Source organism: Fistularia commersonii, chromosome 3 (genome assembly GCF_037954325.1).
Source record: "Fistularia commersonii isolate RoL2024-O1a breed Wild chromosome 3, RoL_Fcom_v1.0, whole genome shotgun sequence".
In the NCBI taxonomy this organism is placed as follows: domain Eukaryota; kingdom Metazoa; phylum Chordata; class Actinopteri; order Syngnathiformes; family Fistulariidae; genus Fistularia; species Fistularia commersonii.
Genome location: NC_141286.1, coordinates 6,081,622 through 6,107,794, shown reverse-complemented (window position 1 = coordinate 6,107,794; position 26,173 = coordinate 6,081,622). Strand labels below are relative to the sequence as shown.

The 26,173-nt window shown below is 42.9% G+C and overlaps 1 protein-coding gene across 2 annotated transcripts in view; it reads left to right on the top strand.

Moving 5' to 3' along the window:
• sorl1 (sortilin-related receptor, L(DLR class) A repeats containing) overlaps positions 1-26,173 on the top strand; it is an 81,266-nt gene that overhangs the window by 45,287 nt on the left and 9,806 nt on the right. The window contains exons 9-42 of one of the 2 annotated variants that reach the window (XM_086142700.1): positions 158-350; positions 3,838-3,955; positions 6,087-6,160; positions 6,891-6,979; positions 7,477-7,655; positions 8,413-8,599; positions 9,378-9,506; positions 10,076-10,161; positions 10,591-10,763; positions 10,911-11,042; positions 11,824-11,915; positions 12,847-13,093; positions 13,179-13,317; positions 13,443-13,616; positions 13,701-13,814; positions 13,898-14,020; positions 15,098-15,217; positions 15,676-15,801; positions 16,871-16,981; positions 17,139-17,270; positions 18,020-18,151; positions 18,266-18,400; positions 19,132-19,284; positions 19,383-19,550; positions 19,671-19,799; positions 20,008-20,134; positions 21,239-21,408; positions 22,295-22,407; positions 22,972-23,076; positions 23,218-23,284; positions 23,450-23,532; positions 23,627-23,717; positions 23,809-23,999; positions 24,953-25,072. In XM_086142700.1, the coding sequence (XP_085998826.1) occupies positions 158-350; positions 3,838-3,955; positions 6,087-6,160; positions 6,891-6,979; positions 7,477-7,655; positions 8,413-8,599; positions 9,378-9,506; positions 10,076-10,161; positions 10,591-10,763; positions 10,911-11,042; positions 11,824-11,915; positions 12,847-13,093; positions 13,179-13,317; positions 13,443-13,616; positions 13,701-13,814; positions 13,898-14,020; positions 15,098-15,217; positions 15,676-15,801; positions 16,871-16,981; positions 17,139-17,270; positions 18,020-18,151; positions 18,266-18,400; positions 19,132-19,284; positions 19,383-19,550; positions 19,671-19,799; positions 20,008-20,134; positions 21,239-21,408; positions 22,295-22,407; positions 22,972-23,076; positions 23,218-23,284; positions 23,450-23,532; positions 23,627-23,717; positions 23,809-23,999; positions 24,953-25,072 (4,522 nt within the window). Of the gene's footprint in view, positions 1-157; positions 351-3,837; positions 3,956-6,086; positions 6,161-6,890; positions 6,980-7,476; positions 7,656-8,412; positions 8,600-9,377; positions 9,507-10,075; positions 10,162-10,590; positions 10,764-10,910; positions 11,043-11,823; positions 11,916-12,846; positions 13,094-13,178; positions 13,318-13,442; positions 13,617-13,700; positions 13,815-13,897; positions 14,021-15,097; positions 15,218-15,675; positions 15,802-16,870; positions 16,982-17,138; positions 17,271-18,019; positions 18,152-18,265; positions 18,401-19,128; positions 19,285-19,382; positions 19,551-19,670; positions 19,800-20,007; positions 20,135-21,238; positions 21,409-22,294; positions 22,408-22,971; positions 23,077-23,217; positions 23,285-23,449; positions 23,533-23,626; positions 23,718-23,808; positions 24,000-24,952; positions 25,073-26,173 lie in introns of both variants that reach the window. The other variant, XM_086142692.1, reaches the window with a different exon arrangement.

Here is a 26,173-nt window from a genome sequence, read left to right as displayed (position 1 = left end):
GGGGAGGGGGGGCTTTTTATTCTTGTCAGATCATAATCCTTTTTTTTTTTTGACTCCTACATTCTTGTGATCTGACTTCACGCAGTCAGTAAATATAGATGGCATTCTTCCGACCCACACAGCTGAAACATTTCTGCGCCTCAATTCGCGTTTTTAGATACTTTGCCAACGAGCCGTTCGCCGACCTGCACCGCGTGGAGGGACTGCGAGGCGTTTTCATCGCCACGCTCATCAACGGGTCGGTCAGTGAGGACAACATGCGATCAGTCATCACCTTTGACAAGGGGGGGACGTGGGAGCTCCTTCACCCGCCGGTGGCAGACAGCCTGGGCGGGACGCTGGACTGCCAGGTACCTCGAGCGACACGAGAAAGCTGTGGTGAATCGAGATAATGAACTTGCTGTCATTTTTGTAATTGCTAAATGGCCTGTCTGAGGGCTTGGGTATCAAACTCTTGAGCAGCTCCCGAAAGCCAGGGGTGCAATTTTGAATACAATTTGGCACTTTGATAAATTAGACTTCAGGAAGGCGCACGGCACCAAAACCCAAGTGCACTAGGACCCGCAAAATGTTCTCATCTTGTTGCGTCATATTTGTAATTTTAGCTCAGAATCTGATTGCTTTCCTTTTGTTTGTTAAAGATACATTTCCTACCAAATATATTTCTATGGCAGGAGCTCAAATTGAATTCACAAAAAACTCCTGAGAAGTCATGCCTACTCTGCACTCAACTCTGGAGGTAAAAGTAACAGTATAACAGAATTTATACATGACTGGCTTAAAGTCAAAGTTGAGAATATCTTGAAACAAGCATTTTCAAAATTTCATACTTTTGTACTCCAAGTTTTCATTTTCTTATTACATGAGTTTTCTCATCCCTTGTTTTTCCCCTCACCAAGTGAGTCCCTTCAAAACAAAAAATGTTATGGTACATGCATGAAACAAAGTGGTTCTGCCTGCCTGGTGAGGATATTTCCACTGGGAAATCAGTCTCTGTTTAACATTTTAAAATGTGAATTGTTGTAATTATAATGTTTTTTTTGTTTTTTTTTTGTCGTAAACATGATAAAACTAATCATAGTGATTTCAATCAGATGCATATGGTTGAATATACTCCACTCTTGTCCTTTCTCACTTGTACAGCACTTGATGAAAAGATAAATACATCTTTTGATGTATTTATCATCACTGTTATCACTGTTATTATTATAATCATATACAAACAAACAAACTCAGTAATCTTTGGCATTTAAATGCATATATTTGTGATGAAGGCAAAGAAGTGACTTACAGTAAATCACATAAGGACAAAACCTCAAATCTACAAACTTTAACAATAAAAGCAGCGATCGGCGTTAGAATAATGATGGACACTAAATTTAAAGGAAACGTTTGTGATTTTTAGAACTTAAAAATACAGTACGATGACTTTTCACGCAAGGTGATCGCCCGTCTCAAAACAGGCTTCAGTAATGACGATTTTAAATCGCTTGCATTGAACAAATGGCAAAATGAAGAATAGCAAATCAAGAACAATCTCAGCGACCGGTAAAGGTGACTTAGGCCATCGACCCATATGAAATAATAGGATCATGTATCTGCAAACATCATAAGGGGAGGCGTCTCAAAAATAAGGAATGGAAATGATCCACGGCATGTGGAGCTTTATTTTCCTTTGTCACATCCAGTCGCAGTCCACAGTGAGCAAGTAGAAATAGCTTCCTGCTTCCTTCCATAAACACACTGAACTCCCTCCGCTCATAAACATTGATTAATGGAGCCACAAGTAATTATATGTTACTGGATCCTGAATTGTACAGGGTTGTTTCGTTGTCTACTGGAATCTGGATAAATTACATTTAGTGTACTGAAAACAAATTTAGCCAGCCCGGACTGTGTTCCTTTGTAATTGTAATCTCATTTCATTAATACAATGTTCTCTCCAAAGCAGCACCCATTCAACAGTAATCTGGTTTGCATGTGTACTGGATTTTCAGATGCGGTTTCAAAAAACAAGCAAAATCGGAATCGGAAACCCCTTAATGGACAAATGTACAATGTACACAGTAATTTGACATGGTATGACAGCGCCTTATAGCAGGAAATTAAAGATAAGAGTTATGACAAAAGAAACAAAAAGCGTATGCAAGTTGGGATTTGCAATGTGTAATGACATTGGACATTGGATGGGAAAATGATTATGAAAAAAAGATGGTCGATAATGATCTTAACTGATCAGAACCCTATTTTTTGTTTCTTGTACTAAGGATCCTCATTAGCTCTACTCTTAGCAAGCAGTTATCACTCTTATTTCAACAAGTACCTGAGCACAATATGACAAAAAAAAGTAAATCGATAAAAAAGAAAAAAAACAAGCGATAAAAAGATGATAGGGTCTCTTTATTTGAGGAGTTTGCATTTTCCTCCTGGTTCTCCAGTTCACTCCCGCTGGCTAAAAACAGGTTTTTGGAGACCCTAAATTCCCAAAACATGTGAATAAATGAGTGAACAGTTGTACGTACAAGGTCTTCCTTGAGTGCAGAATAATAAAGTGGTGTGAACACCGAATGAGCTCGTCATAAACCATTATTCCAAACAAGCATTCAGAGATGAAATTGGCACCGTCTTAAAATAATTTTTCTGCGTTTTTTTTGGCCTACATCAACTCCTTATTTAATGTATTTATATGTATATTTTTTGTGTGGATGACGAGTGCTACCCATACATCAGTAGACTTGATGTAGATTTGGAAATAACCATCTCACACCACTCGCAAAATTTTTGTACTTGTTTTTTTTTGGTCACAGTCTTAGATTGAGATTTTACAAAGACTGAATCTTACAGGGCCGCTATTTACATGAAAACTAGAATCTTTCAGCATTTTTTTGCCACCATGCGATGTTTTCAGTGGGTATTTGCAGAGCTTCTGCTATTTCAGTCGCTCACCTTTTCTTCTCCACTCAGTCGTGATGCGTTGGAGAGATGACATTGTATAAGCTGGGCTGTTCTGCCCACAGTTCCACCATCTGCTCCTCTTTCTGCACGGTCCGTATTGATCAGGACGTCCTTCACCGTTCCCGTTCTTCCATACCGCCAACAAATACCGTCTCTGCCGCCAATACCACTCCGGCGATTGTTTGTCTTCCAGGTTTCCTTTTTCCGGTTTTGTTAGAGCTCATCTCTTGGTTGTGGATGTGTTACGTCACCGTGAAGGCCGAAAGAGTTGAGACAAAAACAGACTTGTGTGATGTTGTCGTAAGCCAAAGACAAGGAAAAGACTGATCAAAACAGCTTTTATTACCAACTTAGTACTAGACGCTTGAAATGACGGGAGTGGCTGCGACCCCAGAAAACTCTTAAAATTTCCTTCTGACTTTCAGTTTTTAGTCTACGATTGTGAAAATTCTTTGGTGTAAGCCCAGCCTTAGGCGATTGTTTCAGGAAGGTGACTGGATAAAACAGATAAAACAAATCTCTTGTCAGGCAGACAGAAAAAGGTTACAAACAAAAGTTTGGAAAGGTTTGTGCAGAATAAATAGAAATCTTTTGGAACAGAGTGCATCCAACTCTGGCACTCCTCTCTCGTAGGACCAATATTACGTCCTTCGACATCTTCTGCTTTTCTCAAACGTTTAAGTCTGTAAAACAAGAGCGGCATCCGGTGAAAACCGAACAGGAGCGTCTAGGTTTGATTTGGTTTTCTCTTTCAAACCTAGCGTTCATCTGATTCGGAGGGCGGGTGTGTACGGGTGGGAGGTAATGCTCATAAATTACAGAATGGACAAACGGACCTGCCAATCCTCCATCTGAATCTGCCCGCCTTCCTCCCCCCCCCAGATCAGCAAAGGCTGCTCTCTCCACCTTGCCCAGCGTTGGAGTCAACTGCTCAACATCCACCTGAGGAGGATCCCAATTTTGTCCAAAGACTCTGCGCCGGGACTCATCATGGCCACAGGTGGGACAACAGCTGCGCTAAGTTCTCATCGGTTTGTGTAAACGAAGGACAAGCCTTCACGTTTAATCCACCATTAAGTAAATAAGTGTTCCGCGCTTAGTCGCCGACAGCCCTCTGTGTGTTGAGCAGACGATACTTGCAACAATTTCAGTGGCATCCCCGAGTAAGAGGTCAATTGTCTCACTGCCAGAATGTTTTCAACAATTTCCTCTTTCTCTGATGACAGATAAGACCAATACAGGAAGCTGCAGAGTAACTCAACAAGTCTTCCTTGGTAGTGACTGTGCTGCCTCGCTGTCTGTCCTCAGTAAATATTCTCTTCCTGTCGTGTCACAATCACAGGAAATTCGGTTACGTCGCCGAGGGTCCCTCGAACGACTCCGCGGCACTTGTCGGCGTTATGAAGTATGCGAGATTCCTCCAATAAAGATATCACGGAATTTAGCGACGGCAGAACAGTTTTGGGGAAAAATGAAGTGGGCTTTCAATTTGAATCCTCTTCACGCCGAGCTGAAAGCATTTGTTGGTACTCTCCTGCGTCTAGGACACTCCTTCCCCAGCCAGTTTCTCTAATTAAATTCTTATTAGATAATGGGCATGAAGTGGGAGAGGGAGGACAAGAGACTGGCAATTGCTGGCACCGTTTGCTTCGTTATCGCTCTCAAACAGATGGGCTGTTACTGCTGAAGCACCCGGCGGGCACTCGGCGGGTCAAACACACTAATGGATACGAGCGGACACACTCCCGACTGCACACACATGTTTACATACAAAACACCCGCTGCAAACTGCTCATATTTTTCCTTTACGCATGAGGCACCGATCGCTCCTCCGTCATCATAACCTTATAAATGGGAATATTTCCACCGAAATAACAAATGTTTTTAACAATGCAGACAGCATAATTACATTTTTTTCTCCAATTTAAACAGCCAAAGAGGACGTGTCCCCATCAACAAAATTGTAGAAACTATTTATTTGAAGTGAATAAATAAATAAATGAATATCTCAAGCCATCAAAGAGGAAGAGACTTGGATGCATTAAGAAAAGAAATAGACATCAGACAGAATATCGAAACCACAGCAGCATATAGACATCAGCAGGACAGAATAAAGGAATATCTGATTAAGCATATCGTGGCAAACCAGAGACTTTAGACCAAAAAATGTACATTAACACAAAATATGGCAGAAATACCATCCGAACAGCGTGCTTGCATATCCACACACACACACACACACACACACACACACACACACACACACACACACACACACACACACACACACAAACAGACTCTTTTCCATCAGTTGCTAACAATGGAATTTATGGAGTGGATGATTAATTCCAGCAGTTTCTGCTGCCAGTAGACAAACCAGACAGGCGCCTGCTTACATCTGCAGACATCAATCCTGTTTATCAAATGATTTCAGGGTGAGTTACTTCAAGAAGTGCAAATTAAACTGGAATTGTTGCCTCTTCTCCGTAGAGGACCGTAGTAATTATTCAGAAATGAATTACACTCTGTCTTGTTATAAAATGGGCTAATGACTCTTACCGAGTATCATAACACAAGGAGCCAGAGTGTCGAAAAATGACACCAGCCTGCATGCCCATACTGTGTGTGTATATGTGTTTGTGTGTGTGTGTGTTTGTGTGTGTGTGTCTGACCTTCACAATCCTTTTGCGTGGCTTTTTTGTAAATTCAGATAACATTAACCTTTTATATCCGGCCTCTCATTGTAGCGCCTGTCTTTTTCTTTCTCCTTTTTCCACTTTGACAGTAAAAACAATCCTTGCAAGCCACGCCATGCAAGTTGAACTGCGACGGCTTCTCAGTTGAATGCTAAATGTGTTTTAAGCTGAAGGCTGGAGCGAGCGCCACATCAGGGGCTATTTTTTTCTTATAATACTTCCGTTCCGAGGAATTGGCCATTTTGCATTGTGGATTGGTAAAAATGCAGAACTCACTTCTTAGTTACATCTTAGTTACATTCCTGGCCTTTTAAACCAGGTGAGAGTCACAAAAAAAGGGCACACCTGTGAAAGATACGCAGCGGTGTCGGATCCTGTGATTCCATAGACACGCCATTTCAGTTGTTTTTTTGTGTGCACGTGCGTCCTCTGCAGGATCCGTAGGCAGGAACCTGGCCAACAAACCCAACGTGTACGTATCCAGCACCGCAGGAGCCCGATGGAGGGAGGTCAGTTCAAAGTCGGTTATAAATGTTAAGGAAAACACATCATTTTAATCTCATTCACTATCGGGTTTTTAACGCGCACTCCGACTTTCACCCAAGTGTCAAAGGTGCCGATAACAATTGACAAATATTTAATCAGTATCAAGCACATAAGTATCCGTTTTTGACTCGATGCGACGTCAGAAGAACTAAACTCTGCATCACATCGACATCTTAATACAAGCTTTTAAAAAGCTGATGACCGTTGACATTCGTTTTGTCTTGGTGTTTTGTAACCAAACTCTCAACATCTTCTATAATATATATATAAAAAAAGGTACTGTTCCTAAGGAAAACATACCGTGGACATTTTTGATGTCCTTCGAGATAACGCCAAATAAGTGATATTTAGGGGTTGGCTATTTCACTGTTATTTCATTCCATGTGAAAATTGGTCACAGCTGACTTGAGTTGAATTTTGTGAAACTTTTTTTGTGAAAATACCTACGCTTAACTTCCAAAATATTCACTGTTGGGGCAAAACTCAATTTAAACACCCAAGAATATGGACATATCTCGCAATATCTTTGTTCTGTCCGAATGACCTTTCTTTGTAATGAAACGTAATCAGCCTTTAAATAGGTGGACCCACTGCGACTCGTTTGAGAAGGATCCGAATCCAGGGATTTGCAATGTAGAGCTGCCTGTTCTTTTGCTCGTACAGCTGTTGACAGTTCCGCTTTTTGCAATCCAGGCTTTAGCGGGCCCTCACTTCTACACATGGGGCGACCACGGTGGGATCCTGATGGCTATCGCCCAGGGAGGAGCCACCACACATCTCAAGTAAGTCTTAATGGCCAGCTCGGATGCTTCCCCAGGACAGAAAATCAATCTAATTTAAACGGAGAAGCACAATATGTCTTTCAGCCGCTTTCACCTAAACAAAATACACATAAAATCTAAAGCGGCCTCTGACTGGATGGTTTCCAGATGAGTCCTAGAACAAGTTGCGGACAGCTGGGAAACGAAGCAAATAAACAGCACCTATTTGGATGGATGTGGGCATTAGACAGCGGGCGCAGCTTCTTTTGGAGCCGCTCACTCTGTTGTGGAAAGCACCACATCAACGTTTTCTTGATGAGTAGGTTTAATAAAACACCTCCGCCGGCAACAACGAGCCTCTCCGCTGGTATCCATATGCTGGCCTCCTCACACGAATTTATGTTGTTCGTTCCCGAATGATTCCCAGAAGCGTTTGTCTAGCAAATCGATCTGCGACTCGGTTTTATCTCAGTACGCAAGTTGGACGCCCTCAAATCGTCCGTCTGTTTCCCCGTCAGGTTCAGCACCAACGAAGGCGAGACGTGGACAGACTTTCAGTTCGCGGACAAGGAGGTGTACGTTTACCAGCTGCTGACCGAGCCCGGGGAGAAGAGCACCATCTTCACCATCTTCGGCTCCTACGCTGACCAGAGACACAGCTGGCTGATCCTTCAAGTCAATACTTCAGATGTCTTGGGTAGGTGGTTGATTGCTTTCTCCCCATGGAGCCTGTTAGTGCCAATGAGGTGTTAGCAACACCATGTTATTTGTTGCGTTTATTTTTTTTTAAACTCTACACTTTCCCAATGGAAGTGCATTCCGTGCAAATGTAAGTGAAGTCACTCCATAATGACCAAGATACTGAATAATGAAATATAGAAGCAAACATGCATCACATGGTAACACATTTCCGAGACCTTCTTGATCTCATGCCTCTCATTATGCGATGTTTAACTGCGGTTGCTAAATGGCTTCTCGACAAATTAGTAGTTGTTTACGACCGAGAACTCTTTGGATTATGTGGTTTCTGCCCCTGTACTTCAAGTCTGGTTAAATTGACTCCCTGCTTGGATGTAGCAGCAGGGACTTTTAAAAATCAACTTTAAAGCTCTGTTTTTTTAAAACTAGCAACAGCTAGCGATGAAAATGACTAATCCTCCATTTTTCGCACGTGTCAATCAGTATCCATTGTGTTTTTGCATTTGGATATGAAATTAGCAGCAACACACATGCTTGCAGTTGTTCACTCAGGTTGGTCGACAATGGGAGCTACTGGGAAAAATATGTGCATAAAGGCAAAACAGAATATCTATCCATCTCGCTGGCAACATTGGGACAATATGCCTCAGATACGAGACATATTCCTATGTAATTTAATTGACGTAACACTACTCGGCATCTATTGAGTTGACATGAGAGGAACTAGAAAGAACCGACCGACACATGTCCTCCAGGCGTGCCCTGTTCCGAAGCTGACTACAAACACTGGTCCCCGTCCGACGAGCACGGCAACGAGTGCCTTTTGGGCCGAGACATAACTTTCAAGAGACGGACTCCTCACGCCACGTGTTTCAACGGGGAAGATTTTGACCGGCCGGTCAGCATCTCTAACTGCTCCTGCTCACGACAGGACTATGAATGGTAAGAGGCAAGGAAGTATGTCAGTCTGTGCAAAGCACGTTTAAATGTAAGATGTGTGTCTTTGGGGCTCTCGGTCAAATGAAGTCATTGAATAATGGAAAGTGTCAATTTTTTTTAATTAGCAGAGACAAAGCAGGAGGCCTGATATTCGGAGATGGTTTACTTGGCAGTGGTGCCCCTTTAGATCCTTTCATATTAGCAGAAGTCAATCCACTGATCTGCGCCTTGGAAAAATAGCAATTTACAAGAGCAAATGGGATTTACTTTCCATCAAGGAAAAGATTAAAATAAAGCACTGAAATTCAAATTTGGAATTACAATTTGGGGATTTTACATGATCATGCACTTTTTTTTCAATGTTTCACATGAGAAACATTGTTTTGGTTTTGAGATGGTCATTAAGATGGCTCCCAAATTGACTGCGAAACTTCAGGTGAATCGTGTTAAAGGGTAAACAAACTGGATGGTAGCTCTTTTAACATGGTTTGGCTCGACAATCATAAATATAATTACCCAAAAAAAAAAAGGTAAAAATGTAAACTAAAACAAGCTCCGTTCCTGTTGGAGGCGGATGACGCCTGTCAATTAAATCAGATGTTGGGAGTCTGTACAACAGGGTACATCTGTTCCACACTCTTTTATTGCTCCTGGAGCTCCCAGCACAGCTCATAATTAGCGGTTTGAGCCACAGGTAAGGCGCGAATACAGAAGTTAATTGGCGGTTTTTTGAATACCTTTTTTTTTTTTTTTTGTCCTCTCCCCTTCTTTCACCTCTTAGCGACTATGGCTTCAAGCTGAGCAAAGACCTATCACTGCAGGTTTGTGTGCCAGACCCCGAGTTCTTAGGGGACCTCTATGCGCCACCGGTGCCGTGTCCTGTCGGCACCACCTACCGACGCAGCAAAGGGTAAGCCTTCGCTATCTTGACTTTACATGCAGCCTGGGATTCATATGAATTCTTGATTAGCATAATGTCAGAGCCCGCGGCTCTAATGGATATGCATTTGAATGCATTTTCTTAGGCTTTGTTTCCTTTGTGTTTTTGTGTTTTACGTACCATATGTCAGTTTTAGTCAAACACTCTCCTGGTGCATTACATTGTTACAATTCCAATCACGTGGACCCTGCATTCGAGGTTTTCTCAACACGACAATTTTTTTTTAATCTTATACATTAACATGCAGATTTATATCAGTAATCCTGATGATGCTTAAATTTGAGCTTGAGGAAATAAATCTCGGGAAGTTGCTCAGATGTGAAAGTGCCGCACGTATCCATATATGCAATGTTAGTAATGTTATATGTATAAAACAAGAATATTGTATCCTCTTTACATGTGAATCAGATGACATATCAGCCTGTCATCTCTTCATTTCACTTCTCGCCCTGGCATCGCATTCAATGTATGACTTTGTAAAGAGCGCCACCAAGTGTCACTTTGAGGGAATAGCTTGGGTTTTTGTTTCCCTGCTGCAGCTACAGGAAGGTACCAGGTGACAGCTGCAGCGGAGGAGACGTGGAGGCCAGACTGGATGGAGAAATGCTGCCCTGTCCTGTGGGAGGTAAAGCAGAATGTCTCCGGGATCCCTAGAGAACATCCCTATTATTAAAAGAATATTTAATTCATTTATTTATTTATTTTTAACTCACCAGTAAACAAATTAATGACATTACTTTTTTTATCAAATGCCGGCAAATTTTGCTACCACAGATTTGAGCCCATCAATATTCGATATGGCGATCTTGTGATCTGAAACAGGCATTCTGATCCAAAAAGTTTCACTGATTTTAACCCAGACTGTTTGTGAGACCAGCACCACGGCAATCTGCCGATGGACAAGAGAGCAGCAAGTTCGATAACGTGTCTAATGCACAAACTCCAACCGTTCTTCCCCCCTTTTTCTTTTTTTTTTTTTTTTTTTTTTTTTGGAAAAGCCCACAACAGCTCTCACAATGAATCAATTTAGTATTTTGGACCGCCATTCTTGCAGAGAGCAATGAGTTCATCCTGTATGCTGTGAGAAACTCCATCCATCGCTATGACCTGGCTACCGGCACAGACCAGCCCCTGCCTCTCGCCGGTCTGAGGGAGGCAGTGGCTCTGGATTTCGACTACGACAGGAACTGCCTGTACTGGGCCGACATCTCACTGGACACCATCCAGGTGATCAGCTCCTCAAGGACTCAATCGTGATACCGGTAGATTTTGCGAATTAAAAAATGTCGGTTGCAGGCACTCAAGCTCAGCTTGTTCGTTTTGCCACGTTTCCTTCAAGTGTTATCGCCCCGCTGATGCTCTGTCTCCCTGCAGCGTCTGTGTCTGAACGGTAGCAGCGGTCAGGAGGTCATAGTGCGGAAAGACTTGCAAAACGTGGAGGCTTTGACCTTCGACCCGATCAGCAGATTGCTCTACTGGGTTGACGCCGGAGCGCAGAAGATCGAGGTACACCAGAGAATTATTACGTAACTAAATACGGCACACACACATTTGGATTGATTTGGAAGCATTGCAATTAGCTTGACATGTTACATAAAGCTTAACATCGGGGCTTCTGTCAGCTCAACGAGATTCAGTCGTACGCCAGCGAGCTTGAAATACTGCAGCCGTGCCAGTTATTTAATATGTCAGTTTGCCGAACGCACGTACTTTCTATGGGCCGCTGATGAGGAATCTCGTACCCACATTTTCTGACCTACTATACCAAGATGACTAAGAGCATGTTTAGATTAGATGAGTCAAGAGCCATCAACTGAAAGTGCTGAAATTAGAACATTTGTAATCACGATAGAGGACTGTAGTACTCATATGATGGCTGTGGAAAAGATTGATGGTTCCAGTCACGGAGTGCTTTGCCAGGAAATAAAAAAAAAACAAAAAAAAAAAAACCCCAGTACGAAATTCTCGTCCTCGGAGGTGGAGTGTTGTTGAAATTTCTAGTAAAGCTTTTGATTATTGCCAGAAAAGGAAATTCCGAAGGAGGCACATCGAAAAAGGTCAACCTGTAGGTGCTTCTGCTCCGAGATCGGCTTGCACATTTTATCATAGCTGAAATTAGGTTTATACATTCAAACCAACACACTCTCTTTTCTGGCAGCTTCCTCTCCATTACCCCTCGTACCTGTTTTTCCATTTCAGCTTTTATTTTTTGATTTTTTTTTTTTTTTTTAAATAGTTTGTCGAAACATCTGTCAAATGAAATGATTCACTCCTGTCATGTTGGAAGGTCTCTAACCCTGACGGGGACCTGCGTCACACCTTGCTGAACTCTTCAATACTGGAACATCCCAGAGCGCTTGTTCTCCTGCCCGAAGAGAGGTAACATGGCAACACATGCACAAGCGCACACACACACGCACACACGCACACACATACACAGACCCAGACCACACACAAAATCTCTGATCACTGCAACTCTAACCAACATTATAATATGAGACTCACATTTCCCTCTCAACAGGTTTTCAACTGACTAAAAAGGAGAAATCAATTCCAAGGATAAATGCATTTAATTCTGCAGGATTTTATTGAATCCTTACCTTTATTTTATTTATTTTATTTTTTTTATAAATTCAATCCCTAATTTTTTCACCATTGGATATTGTCCCATTAATGCTGTGTGGTCTGTGTCTGTGTGGCTGGAAAATGAGGGATTGCTGTTTTGGCACCCATATAAGGCAACCTTTACACAGTGAGTAAAAGTAAGGAGTCGACAATCTGTCCACACTTCTCTAAATTTTTGCAATCATAGTATATGAAAATTCCCCCCAAACTCACTGCTTCTGGTTTTTAAGCGAGTGTTCTGCTTTTGTTTTTGAGATTTGAAACGAGCCCTTCCGAGTTTATTGGATTTCGGGAAAAGACAGACACATTATTGCGTCATTAAAATTACTTCCACTCAGCCTCCCATTGCCCTTCGTTTTCTTATCTCAGCTATATTTTTCTCACTTCCTCTTGTACACTGGGTATGAGTTCAATACCAAACCTTCATGTAAATTAAAAAAAAAAAAAAAAAACACTTCCCTAGAATATACCACACTGGTTAAAATTCCTTTGGAAAAATGCTGTGATTTTACATGATGTGAAGTTCCACTTATATGCTGCTCTTCGTTTAAGCCTGTTGTAGCAAATAGACTTGACTCTTTTTCAATAGACTCTTTTTTTTTTTTTTTTTTTTTCAAATTCAAAATAAGGCGACCTGGGTTACTGAGAACCTTCACAGAACATTTGCATGATTTTGCTCCCACAGTCTGATGTTCTGGACCGACTGGGGAGACCGCGCGGCCGGCGTTTACCGAAGCTACATGGACGGCACCAACGTGTCCTGCATCGTATCGGAGGGCGTACGCTGGCCGAACGGGATCACGGCCGACGACCGCTGGCTGTACTGGACGGAAGCCTTCAGCGACCGCATCGAGAGGGCCGACTTCACAGGGGCCCGACGGAGCATTCTCATGGAGGGGCTGCCCCATCCCTACGCCATAGCCGTCTTCAAGGTGAGCGCGCACGTTGGACGTCTCCGCTCGGCCATCTCGTCCTCACGGCCGTCTGCCCCTCACCGGCTTGTGTTTGCTGTTCCAGAACGACCTGTACTGGGACGACTGGTCCAGAATGGGGATTTTCAAAGCACCAAAAGCTGGGTCTCAGAATAATGAACTAATTGTTGGTAGACTGACTGGGGTCATGGATCTGAAGATATTCTACAAAGGCAAGAACAGAGGTGAGCAAAAGTATGACACATGTACTTGGAATTAAATAAATTCACCATACGACATGGGTATATTTTAAATCGCTGATACCGATTCAAACATATTCCCTAATGACTTGAAAAATTTTTTCCACCAGGTTACAATGCCTGCGCCGACCAGCCGTGCAGCCTTCTGTGTCTGCCTCAGCCCGGCCACCGGCACACCTGCGTCTGCCCGGACGGAACCCCGACGACAACCCTGCCCAACGGGGAGCTGCAGTGCCAGTGTCCGGACGCGTACCAGCTGCAAAACGACACCTGCGTCAAAACCGGTGAGACCAAAGCGGGAACGCGATTAACGCGACCGTACCGTTTCCGATCGAAAAATGACTCGCCGTCTCTCGTCCTGTCAACAGAGCACAGCTGTTTGCCCAACCAGTACCGCTGTTCCAACGGCCGCTGCATCAGCAGCATCTGGATGTGCGACAGCGACAACGACTGCGGAGACATGAGTGACGAGCAGGAGTGTCGTAAGTAGCCGTATTACCCTTCTTACAATCTGTTTAAAAGCCGGTGTCACGATCCTGCAATTCTTTTCTTTTTGCATCTGTAGCCACCACAACGTGCGACCCGTCCAACCAGTTCCGCTGCGTGACCTCCAGCTCTTGCATCCCCTTGGCTTTCAAATGCGACCATGAGGATGATTGTGGCGATAACAGCGATGAAGAGCACTGCGGTCAGTAGCTGGTGAATGTCTGAATGGTCGTCTCAACTTCTCAATTTGAAATTCCAGGAATTATTGTCATACTGAAAAAGACACGTTTACGGTATACAGTACATCTGTGCGCTAATGCGCACACTGCACAAGTGTATGGTATGAAAATAAACAGTAAAAACAACAACAGCAGTTTAAGAACCGTTCAAACATTACAATAAAAAAAGTGTCCCTTATTGATCTTGGTGAAATCTCATCATCAAAACTGGATACATCTTAATACTTTGAAATGATTTGGAAAAGACTAGTGGAGAGTATCATCTCATACCTGCTCACATCTAAAGACTAGTTTTTAGAGTTTTAAGTCTCAGCTAAGTCTGAGACCATACACTTCGACTCCAGTAAAACTCCTGAGATTTCTTTCCGACTTTTAGTTTTTAGTCCCCGACTGTGAAAATTGTTCGGTGCAAGGAGAGAGTTGTCATGACTTGTCATGTCGTCCTTTGGGCAACAAAGAGGGACTTACCAGGAACTCCCCAAATTCTGTTAGCACTAAAGAAGCCTCTGGGATGAGAGGTGAAACTGAAAAGATTCTTTGTCCAGTTGCCACGATAAGATTTAACAGCAATTGGTCTTGTCCTGGATGACCGAGAACCTTCACAAACATCCCTTGTTGATCCCTTTTGAAAAAGGTCATAGTTCTCCGCTGGCTTCATGAAATACGTAATGCTTCGCTTTAAAAACCATCATCTATATTCATTTAGTCTTTGAAACAACTGCCATAAGTTTTTGAGCCTACTGCTGCTTTTCAATTAATCCTGACTGTTTACATGTGTGCATTTTAAATACGAGTAGAGCAAAGGCGTCTAGCTGAGTATTAAATTGGACCGTTAGATCATGAGGGGATCGTGAACATGTGAACACATTTTCAGGTCAATCCGAAAAATGTATGCAGAGTAAGAATAGTGTTACAAGGATCCTGTTAGAAATGTCCTTCATTGTAAAGTAAACTGAAACAAGCCAAAAAAGGTGTCTGGGTTCACATATTTATTTTGTCACCTAACTGACACTCATCAACTGGGTCAATTCTTTCCTCAGAGTCCCACCAATGCGGTCCCGGAGAGTTTACGTGCGCACGTGGCGTGTGCATCCGCGAGGCGTGGCGCTGCGATGGAGACAACGACTGCAGAGACTGGTCGGACGAAGCCAACTGCACAGGTGACCTGGCGGGGAGAACAGAAAAAAGAAAAACAGAATTTCAATTTAGATTTTCCGTCATGCAGATCCAACACAATATATTTCATCAGTAAGAGATGAATTATATATTTAAATGTTCACCAATTTTAACACCTTACATAAAGCTATGTTAATATGTTAGTACTTGAATATGTTTTTTTAGGACTTGACAAGAGGACTTTCACAAGTGAAAAGAAAATTGGTTCAACATCACCCTCGCAGCTACATCCTTTTTATATTACATTGCATTACAGTCATTTGGCAGAGGCTTTTATTCAAAGCGACTTAACAAAAAGTGCAATTCAGTCACTGATCCTAAGAACCAGTAGTCGGAAGTCAGAAATGACCACTCAACCAAATAGCCATCTTAGAACCATATACATACATACATACATTCATTGTATCTTTCTTTTTTTTTTTTTTTGTTTATTTGTCCACAGTGGGCCACCATACATGCGAGGCCAGCAGTTTCCAGTGCCACACGGGCCACTGCATCCCACAGCGCTGGATGTGTGACGGTGATGACGACTGCCAGGATGACTCGGATGAAGACCCTCAGCACTGCGGTAATTCCAGGCGCTCACAAACACCGTGTGTGTGTCCTGTTTAATAGGATGTGATTCTACACAATATATGTCAAAATGACTGCAATCCAACCATACTTTAGAACAGGGGTGGGCAATTATTTTAGCTGGTGGGCCACATTTCTTATTTAATTTTTATGTGCGGGCCAACTAGGTATCAAGTAAATTGAACAAAATAAAAATTGCAATTTAAATGTTCCAGCATTTTATTTCAACTTTAAAATCATTCATGATCATGTAATTGTGCAAACATTATTTTTTATGTAATCATCCATACAAAATTAAGCAAAAGGAAAAAAATAAGGAGTTTCTAAATTCAATATTGATTGAAAATACTTATTAAAATACTAAAAGGAAATAGTTTAGCGGTCCGGATGAAAAAGAAAAAGGGGACGTAAAATGCCCGGGTCTGCTTTAGAAGATCCAGCTATTGTGGTCGAAAAGTGCTTATCTCACCAAGTTGAGATAAGAGGTGGTAAAAACTCATAATTCATAATAAGTTTAGGGTTGTGTGTGTTTGTCAGTCTGCAACTGAAGTGAAGAAGCTGCTGAGTTGGACAAATGTAATCATGATATCTAAAGTAAAGAAAAGAGGAAACAAAAGAATAAATTGAATTTATTAGTTTTTGTTGATTTTTTTTATTTTTTTTTTTAAACATTTCACTTTGTTGTACATTTAACTCCCAGGTATCTTATCTTCTGTTAACACCTTAAAACCATAGCGTAGACATACATTGGCTTTCAGATGCAGCCGAAGAATTTCTCCATCGGCTGTATCAATAATGATTTTAAAATAATAATACAGTACATTTTATTAAAGGAAGCTGCACAGACATATACATGTCCAAAAAAAAAGATTTTAAAGAAACACTAAAAATTAAAACAATAAAATTGACAAAGTGGTAAAAGTAAATAAAAAAAAAGTACATGAATAATAATGAGCAGGTGGATAGATGAACTAGGCCGCTGCAAACAGATGTGTTTTGTGTTGTGACTTGAAGTGGGGGGGAAGAATTGCTGTTTCTGAGTCGAGTTTATTTTTCTTTCCCAGACAAAACTCGATGTAAAGGTTTTCTGTGCTCCAACGACTCATGCCTGCCGGCCAGCGCCCACTGCAACGGCATCCAGGAGTGTCCGGACGGTGCTGACGAACACAACTGTGGTGAGTTACTATGTGCTCACGCAAAAACGGGTCACAGATTCAAATGATTCAGATGAATTCACAATTTTTTATTAGCCTCGATCCAACGTGACTATTCAAGACGCGGATTCGAGTATTGGACCAGAATCTCCGTGTGATTTTTAACGCTCGCTTGCAGACCCCCTTTGCACCCGCTACATGGAGTTTGTGTGTAAGAACCGAGCGCAGTGCCTGTTCCAGTCCCTGGTTTGCGACGGCATCAAGCACTGCGAAGACGGGTCCGACGAGGATGCCGAGTACGCCGGATGTGGTGAGGGTCAAAACACGCATTCCTGTGCTCAAATGCAAATGTTTAATACAAATGACTCACTGCAGCCGCGTGGATAGCTATGCAACCCCCCCCATCAACTTGAATCTAGAAGTTTAAAAGCTGCCAGACTTCTTCAGCCGCGATCTGCTCTAAACAGCTGGCAAAACAAGCCTTCTGATAAAACAAATGTTGTCAACTGTTTTTTTTTTTTTTTTTTTCCATTTTCACACATTTTGTTTTTGCATTTCAAAGTAGCTCTTGCTTATAAGCAGAGCGTGTGGTTTTGGGGTCTTATTTCGAAAGTAACATGGAACAGGTGTTCCCGTAGATGTTTCTTTGCCTCGATGTGTGAAACTATTTTTGAAGTATCAGCCTGTCTAATGTTTGTCTGCCAGCTTTTCCACCAAAAGCAATCTACTGTTCTATTTGTGCTGCAACAGCAAAGCATTGCAGCATTTGTCTCTCACCTATCATAGCAGCGCTTTGATAGTGTAGTATATCATATTTTACTTCCAACATAGTAATAAAAGACATATTCACCATCGATATCTCATCTGTCTTTACACTGTCAGTCCTTTTATATTCTCCTTTTCGGACTTGAACCTGTGCGTGTTCCAGCTTTCTTAACAAACTCCCGTAGACGAGCTCACAGAAAGCAGATTACTCTTTGAAAGCCGATGTATGTATCGGAGCCATAGCAAAGCCCTGAAACACACATTTTTGTCACACGTGCTTGTGTGTTCTGCCAGCCACGCCATCGGAGTTCGGCAAAGTGTGCGACGCGTACACTTTCCAATGCGGCAACGGCTTGTGCGTGAGCTTGGAGTGGAAGTGTGACGGCATGGACGACTGCGGCGACTATTCCGACGAAGCCAACTGCGGTGAGCGTGAAACCGGAGACAAACGATTTATTGAACGAAGCTGACTCGATAACAAATAAATAACGGTGTTAAATAAGCTGTCATTTTTGATCGTAACGTCCCACGGTTTTTCAGCCGCTCCCACCGAGGTCCCGGGCTGCTCCAGGTATTTCCAGTACGAGTGTCGAAACGGACGCTGCATTCCGACGTGGTGGAAATGCGACGGCGAGAACGACTGCGGGGACTGGTCAGACGAGTCCCAGTGCACGGGTACGCACCGAATCCCAGGCCGCCTGTCGGATGTGCACGTCAAACACTATCTCACAGCGACGGTTAGAATAATGACACAGATGCGGCTGAGTGCGGGACCTCGAGAAACCCATTCTTCACAAAGAGTTTGACCTCAAGATCAGTTTGCAGGCTTCACTAAAAGCTTTTAGCCTAATTGCACATCTTCTGTCTGTGGCTGGAATCGACGCAATTGTCTTAGAGAAAATGGAGAGTGTTTCTCACCAACAGAGCCCTCTTTTTCATTACAGTCATTTCGCAGACGCTTTTATCAAAAGCAACTTACAAAATATTCTCTTACTTTCAGCTTCGTCTCATTTAAGCCTCATTTAAAACACCGTCCATTATCTTCCACCTACTGAAGCTTTTGAAGTGACCCGGTACATGGGAAACATGTAGTTTTATATGGACTAACCTTAAGACCAGTATTCCTTGCAAAACTTTGTAAATCTTGGTCTGCCAGTAAGACAAAAAACACATTTTTCCAGAGCCATACATTATGGAGCTCTTATCATCAACTACTGCTCAAATAAAAGCACGGCTCCTACACAAAAAGTTTTTCTTATAGGTTTATAAGTTGTTGCTGGTGACTTCGTTAAAACGCAACACAAACCTTGAAAGTGGCTGAATTTCAATCATTTTCAAGCGACAAATTCATATCTGTTTTTTAAAAGGGAATTTTACCGACGTCACCTCGCCCGTCTCTCCAGCAGGTGCGGTTACCCCTCACACGGCGGCCCCTGGACCGTCCACCTGCGCCCCCAATAGCTTTCACTGCGGCTCCGGAGCTTGTATCATCAACACCTGGGTGTGCGACGGCTACACGGACTGTCCCGACGGCAGCGACGAGCTGGGATGCCCCACGGGTTCGACCTCTCTGTTCTTCAACCGTTCTTGCCGACGTACCCGACGTACGTTTCTTGACCAAAAAATGTCTCAAAATATTTATTATTTCTGCCCGTAGCTAATAACTCTGCGACGCAAGCTCCGCTACCCACCCCGCCGCAGTCGTCCCCCGACCGCTGCTCTCGGGGTCAGTTCATGTGTCACCGGCCTCCGCATTGCATCCCCGACTGGCAGCGCTGCGACGGCCAGCCGCACTGCCAGGACGGCTCCGACGAAGCCCACTGCCGTGAGTCCTTCGGTGTTCTGCATGCGACAAAGGCTCCGCCGCCAAAATATTCTCCGGCTTCGGAATGAACGCGAGCGCATTGAGGTGCAATGTCAATAAGCGCGACGGTTGTGTCGACAGCCACCCGCGGACCGCTGTTCTGCGCAAATGGCAGCCGCTGCGCCGACGGCGAGGCGTGTGTGCTGGACAGCGAGAGGTGCGACGGGTTCCTGGACTGCTCCGACCAAAGCGACGAGGTCAACTGTACCCGTAGGTTCCCGCTACTCAGCTCGCCTGAACTACCAGAATTCCTGAAGTGTAAAATTGATTCACTTTAAATATCAGTTAACCAATTCTCAGTCCCTTGCTCTCAGTGGACACACGGTGCACTGCTTCCACCTAGTGGCTGTTTGTTTTCATTTCAGGCTGCATTGCTTAAAGTTACAGTTACTCATTGAGGAATCTTTCCCTCTTCCAGAGGACAGCCTCGTCTATAAGATCCAGAACCTCCAGTGGACCCCGGACTTCTTCGGTGCCATCACTCTCACCTGGTCCCGTCCGAAAAGTCTACCATTGGACTCGTGCTACTTCCTCATCTACTACAGGTGAGTCTGCAGATGCACAGCGTCTGCTTTGCTGATCTTCAATCTGTCTCTTTGGGTTTTCAGGGATGCTTCCTGGTTGGTTAGTTGGTCTGCCGTTCTATTCATGAAAAGAATATTTATACAATTGGACACATAAGAAATATATGTCATCTGTGAAGAGACGTGTGGCCAATAAGAAGCAAAAGGCACATGTAAGAGAAAAACTAACCATTTTAGCCCAAGTAATCAATCCTGATTACTGTGTTCTTTATATATAAAGTTGTGATTTATGTGAGAACAAATGTCATTTTTGACATTCCTCACGAGTTTTTTTTATGCCGTACAGTTTCACTGACAGATTTCGCAGCATCTGGGCACTACTTAACGCTGCTGGGTGTTTGCGTAGGTGATTTTTCAGATGGCTGCGTTAAATCTAAGGATTACACTGAGAAGAATGAGTCTGAAGGGTTTTTGGCAACTGGCAGATTTAGACCTGCTTTGAAATAGATGTACTCTCCGCAGCGCTCAATAACATTGTCATATCTATGAAATATACTGTATGTTTCTCAAAGTCCACACTCAAAATAGTTTCTTTAAATTATCATGTGAGAAAACAAATCTGGTTTATTTGATCATTTAGAAATTATTTATATTCTTATACCTCAATCAGTATACATCTTTTCATTTTTCTTACTTGGGGGTATTTTTATTATTGTAATCAAACCAACATCTGCCAGGTAAGCTCATTGGTCACGCTGTAACTGAAGGAATCATTTTTTTTTTCTGTGAACATAATAGTCAGCTACCAGTCATAGATGTTGATCAATGTATTATATCTTCACCCTGAATGCATCAGATATAAAATGAATACAAATTCTTTCTGGCAGTCATGTCATAGATATAAATCTTTGACGCCTTATTTCTATGAAGGGACTAGTTCACTCTGCAAAACTGATTTTACCAAAGTGTTACTATCGCCTTTACATAGCAAACATTATCATTACATCTCAGCTATGATTGGCATCAGGAGGTTCATCCTGGAGGTTCATCAGTTCCTCAATTCATCCTGCACTCAATGATTCGTGCTGAAGGATATCATCGTACACGGGTCTCTTTTTGCCTCAGGCTCGTGGGCACTCAGCAGTGGACCATCATGGACACCCACAGCAACAAGACCAGCTATAAACTCACCGTCCTCAAGCCGGACACCACCTACCAGGTGAAGGTGCTCACGCAGTGCCTCAGCAAGCTGCACAAGACCAATGAGGTGGTCACGGTCAGAACGCCGGAGGGACGTGAGTATCTCACCCAGGCAGACTCCCTTCTATTCCTGCATGACCTCATGGGCTCTTCAACCTGCGTAGGAATATGGTTTTTGTAATTGACTTCCCCCATTGGTCTTGATGTTGTGCTCATATGTGCAGAGTTATTTCTTTGTGCCTTTAAATCCAAAGTAGCTTCCTTAGATTCTCTATCTTTAACTTCTCTTTAACTTTTTTCTTTCTTTTACTTCTGAACCTCTCCGTAATCTTCCAGCTTATTTAGTCTTCCTCGTATTGCGCCAAAGTAATATGGCAAATTTTGATCGGCGGTATGGATAAGATTCATTTGCTGAAATGTTACAAAACAGTAGAGAAAATAATTTGATCCTCTCGCGTTTGACTTTTGCTTTTATAATAATAGATGAGCAAAATTTATCAGTGTCAGTTTCTAGACTAGAAAGAGTGAGAACAATGACACAGCATTAATAGAGCTGCCAACGACGTGTCAGCCGAGCAGCCTGTCACGCGGCAAAAACACAAAAGGGACAAAAACAAGTAGATTGTTATAAGGAGGAGTTTTATCAGAGCAGCCAAGTGATGCAGGCGTCAGATGCTACGGGCGGTTGTTTCACTGTCACTGCAGCAGATGGCGACTTTTAACGCCTGCAAAACAACCTTTTGGAAATTGTTAAGCAGTTCCTCAGCCAAACACCATGACATTGATGTGCTCCGGAAGAGTACCACAAAGTTCCGTTTTGAAAAAGTCATTATATAATTAATATATGGTATCAATTTTGAGGGATCAGTGTCATGGGAATGCTTAGTTACAAGGGCTAGAACAAGTAAGAGCCGTGTGTGTGTGTTTGTGTGTGTGGGGTGTGCGTGTGTGCATGTGTCTGTGTGCGCACGCTTCCTGAAGTACCCGACCCTCCGAGAAACCTGCAGCTCTCTTGTGATAACGGAGAGGATGGTACAGTGGACGTCTCCTGGAGCCCCCCAGACAAAGGACATGGCCTCATAAGAGAATACATCGTGAGTTTGTGTCATTTAGTGTTATTTGATGAAATGATAATCATTATTTTAGAAAGATAACCAATTTGTAAGGTTTCAACAGAAAGAAAAGGTGACAAGTATATTGTGGTCAAAATTATCATCCAATATTATGTTTGATGAATGCAAAAATGTCAAGCTGACAAATAAGTTGACATTATTTGGATATTTATTTAATATTCAGTTGTTTAGCATCTATTCTTATCGGAGAATTTTATATATTTGTTACTGCAACAACAGCAGATTTTTACAGATGCAAATTTACAATGTACAATTCCCCAGTCAAACAGCTTTTGTGGTTTCATACTTTTAAGGTGGCTAAAATATAGTTTGCTTCGATTTTTTTTTTCGTTTGGACATGGCCATGTCTAGCTGGTGTCATAGTTTATTCACTCTAGTGGTTGATGGAATTCTGAAGGCCAGTGCTACTTGCAGAATCAACTCGCTTTTGGGGGTAAAAAAACAAACAAACACCTGAAGCGCGTTTGTGCCGTCATAACTGACCCTCTCTGCCAAAGTTTTAAATGTGTTTGTTTTCCATGTCAGGTCGAGTACAGCGAGCGAGTGACCCTCGATTGGACATCGCAGAGAAGCGCCACAACAAGCACTCAGATCAAGGAGCTGCAGCCAGACACTCTGTACAAATTCAGGGTGAGACACACACACACACACACACACACACACACACACTCCCACTTCACTGCCACAACAGAGTTTTTCCGTGATTCCTTTCGCCCGGTGATTATTCTGCTACTGATGTCACCATTGTCTGTCTTTTTGTATTTTTCCCAGGTTGCCGCGGTGACCAGTCGGGGTGTGGGGAACTGGACCGAGGTGAAATCCATCACGCCGAGGAAAGGTGAGCCAATGTGTTCAGACCTCCCCTCCATCCCTCACACACACACACACACACACACATTGCCTCACAAAAACAAGTTGAAATGCTGCCTAATATTGCCCACTGCTGCTCATCTGGTGTACTGCAGTTAAAGTCCCACTATTAATATCCCAGTTTGCCCCGCAGCTTTGCCTCCTCCCTCTGTCATTGCCGACAGCATCACCGCAGACTCCATGAGCCTTTCATTCAGCTTCAACTCCCAGTACGAGGTCAGAGCTGCATCTGAACAACTATCGCAGACCTGTGTGTCCGAAACGTGAAAAAATTGCAATGGCTCTTCCGTGTGTGTGTTCCTCTAACAAGGTGAAGCAGTACGTCGTAACTCTATCCTGGCAGTTCGACACCCACATGAAGGAGAGCAAAAACTACACTGTCAGAGAGAGGATCCTGAAAGGTCCAGCAAAGGGTTTCATCCCAACATTTTTACTCTTGTCCATCCCTTTTTTTTTTTTTTTTTTCACCCAACGCGTCTTGTCCATTTTTAGCCGTCAACCTGACAGGGGGGACGTTGTACGAAGTTGCTGTGTGGGCTCACACCGGCATAGGCGACAGTCCCACGGCACTGTCCCACCATCAGACCGCCGGCGCCCAGCCCGACAAGCCCGTCCTCAAAGCCCGCGCGCTCAACCAGACCGCCGTCGACTGCAGCTGGGCCATCAGCGGGACGCCGGCGATGGTGCATAACATAACCAACACACGCGACGCTCAACAAATCACCTTTTACAAAGTTATAAACATCAAAAAATATTTAAAAAAAAAAGTAAAAAGCAAAATCACATCACTGTAAAGTATAGAATTTTCACATTCCCTTGAGCTGTTTTATCCAACACTTTAAAGGGGTTTTATATGTAATGTTTGTCATAATTGTATAATAAATTTGTACAATTATTAGTAACATTCTGATATGAAGCCATGTGAAGAGGACATTTTTAAGCCGTATTTTTGGATGGGTGTTTCAAGTACTTTAACCATGCCCAAACCCAGTTTGGGTTTTGCCTCCCTGTGGCAAGTATAGTTGCAGGCACATAATGAATATATATTGCATTCGGCCATAATGTGATTCCTTTTTTTTAAGAACCAGCAGTTGGAGTTTTAGTCTAGGTGATTGGTAATTGAATTAGAATATTTAGGCAAGACACAAATCCAAATAGTTGGATTTGTTGAACTCACCAGAGTCCATTTAATGACAGTGTCTTGTTTATATTGCACGCCTGCAACAACAGCACACACGAAACTGGAAGCAAAGAAGTACATTATTATGGTAATTGGTAATGATAACTGTTGATCACATTTATTTGACATATTGGCAGGGTAGCATTGTTGGAGTGAAAAATCAATTATAATGCAACGCAGCTATCCAATTAGGGTTCTTTAAACGAGAACGTTAGCATAATTGAATTTTCATATTTATCTCATTTAGTTAGTTGTTTTTTTTTTTTTTACCTTTCATAGTTATTCTTTTTCAATTAAACTAAAATAATAAAAAAAAAAAAATTGTATTCTTGAAGGCTTTAATAAAGAAGAAGGCTGAAGTTATTGATTTGAACGAGCCTTCATCGATTAGTACCTCTAAAGTCTCATCCATTATTTTGTTGCTGTTTTGAATGAAGCGTGACTCTTTACTTGCAGACATACGGTGTGTTTTACGCCACGTCCTTCATGGATCTCTATCACAACCCTCGGGTGATCCACAGCTCCGCCCTCAGCGTGACGGTCACTGTGGACAGCGATGAGCAGTATCTCTTCCTGGTGAGTTTCTCAGAGTTCTAAAGTTGTACCGTCAGCACAATCTAGGCCTCAGAGATAATGCCTTTGAGTCATTATCATTATTATTTTAAGCATTTGGGTCGATTGCTGTTAGAGAGCAATGACTGATTTGGGTTTCAAGCATCCTTAACTTGTTTTTTGTTACTTACTTTCATACTTTGGTTGGCCTATTAATTATTCATACCGCATATCCCGCAGTCAGGGTCGCGGGGGCGCTGGAGCCTATCCGAGCTGTCATTGGGCGAGAGGCGGGGTTCACCCCGTTTCACATGTCTTGGGGATTTAGGGATTTTTTTTTGTTTTGGATTGCGGGAGAAAACCAAAGAAACCCAGAGGAAAGAATTGGGGAGAACAAGGAAAAGTCCGCACAGAAACACCCCCTCACAAAGTCAAACCCTTTTGCTTTGAGGTGAAAATGCTCACCACTGCAACACCGTGCCGCCCCTGGTTGGTCAACAAAAAGCCAAAAATTGCAGTCGGTGTTTTTTCCGAAGCCCAAAATCATGTCCTTAAATCCTTGCAGCCTGAAGAGAATAGGTAAAAAAATGATGAGCTGAGGTTAAATGTTGTTAAATGTAAAAATAACAACTTTTCAATTAATTGATTAACCATTGCAGCTCTGCGAGTGCCAAGGCGTCACCGTTACAGAAGAAGTTCAATTTCGTCGATTCGGCTTGCGACCGCTTCCTGTCGCCGAAGCCGCGTTCACTTTCGAGAACGCTGCATCCGGCCGACATAACAGACGTCGAAACCGAGCTTCTCAAGTGAAACCCACCACATCTGTCAGTTAATCCTGAGGTGTTTTAACACTGGAAATGTGTTGGCGTTTGAAAGCACATCTGCCAGACGGCAGCGCAGCGACGACCGCGCGGTGACGACAAACATATAAAATGAAAAGGGGGCAAGAAAAGTCACAGGAGAAGTGTTAATTATTTACTGCTAACTCCAGTTCCAGCAGACAAGGTGGCAGTCGGGATCGGGGCTTGGGAGGGGGCGCGAGTATGCGGGCTCACGTCTTAAATTAGGCTCGCGCTTGCGGGGATTCGCTTTTTACTGAATTTAAGACAGGACTTTGAAACAGCG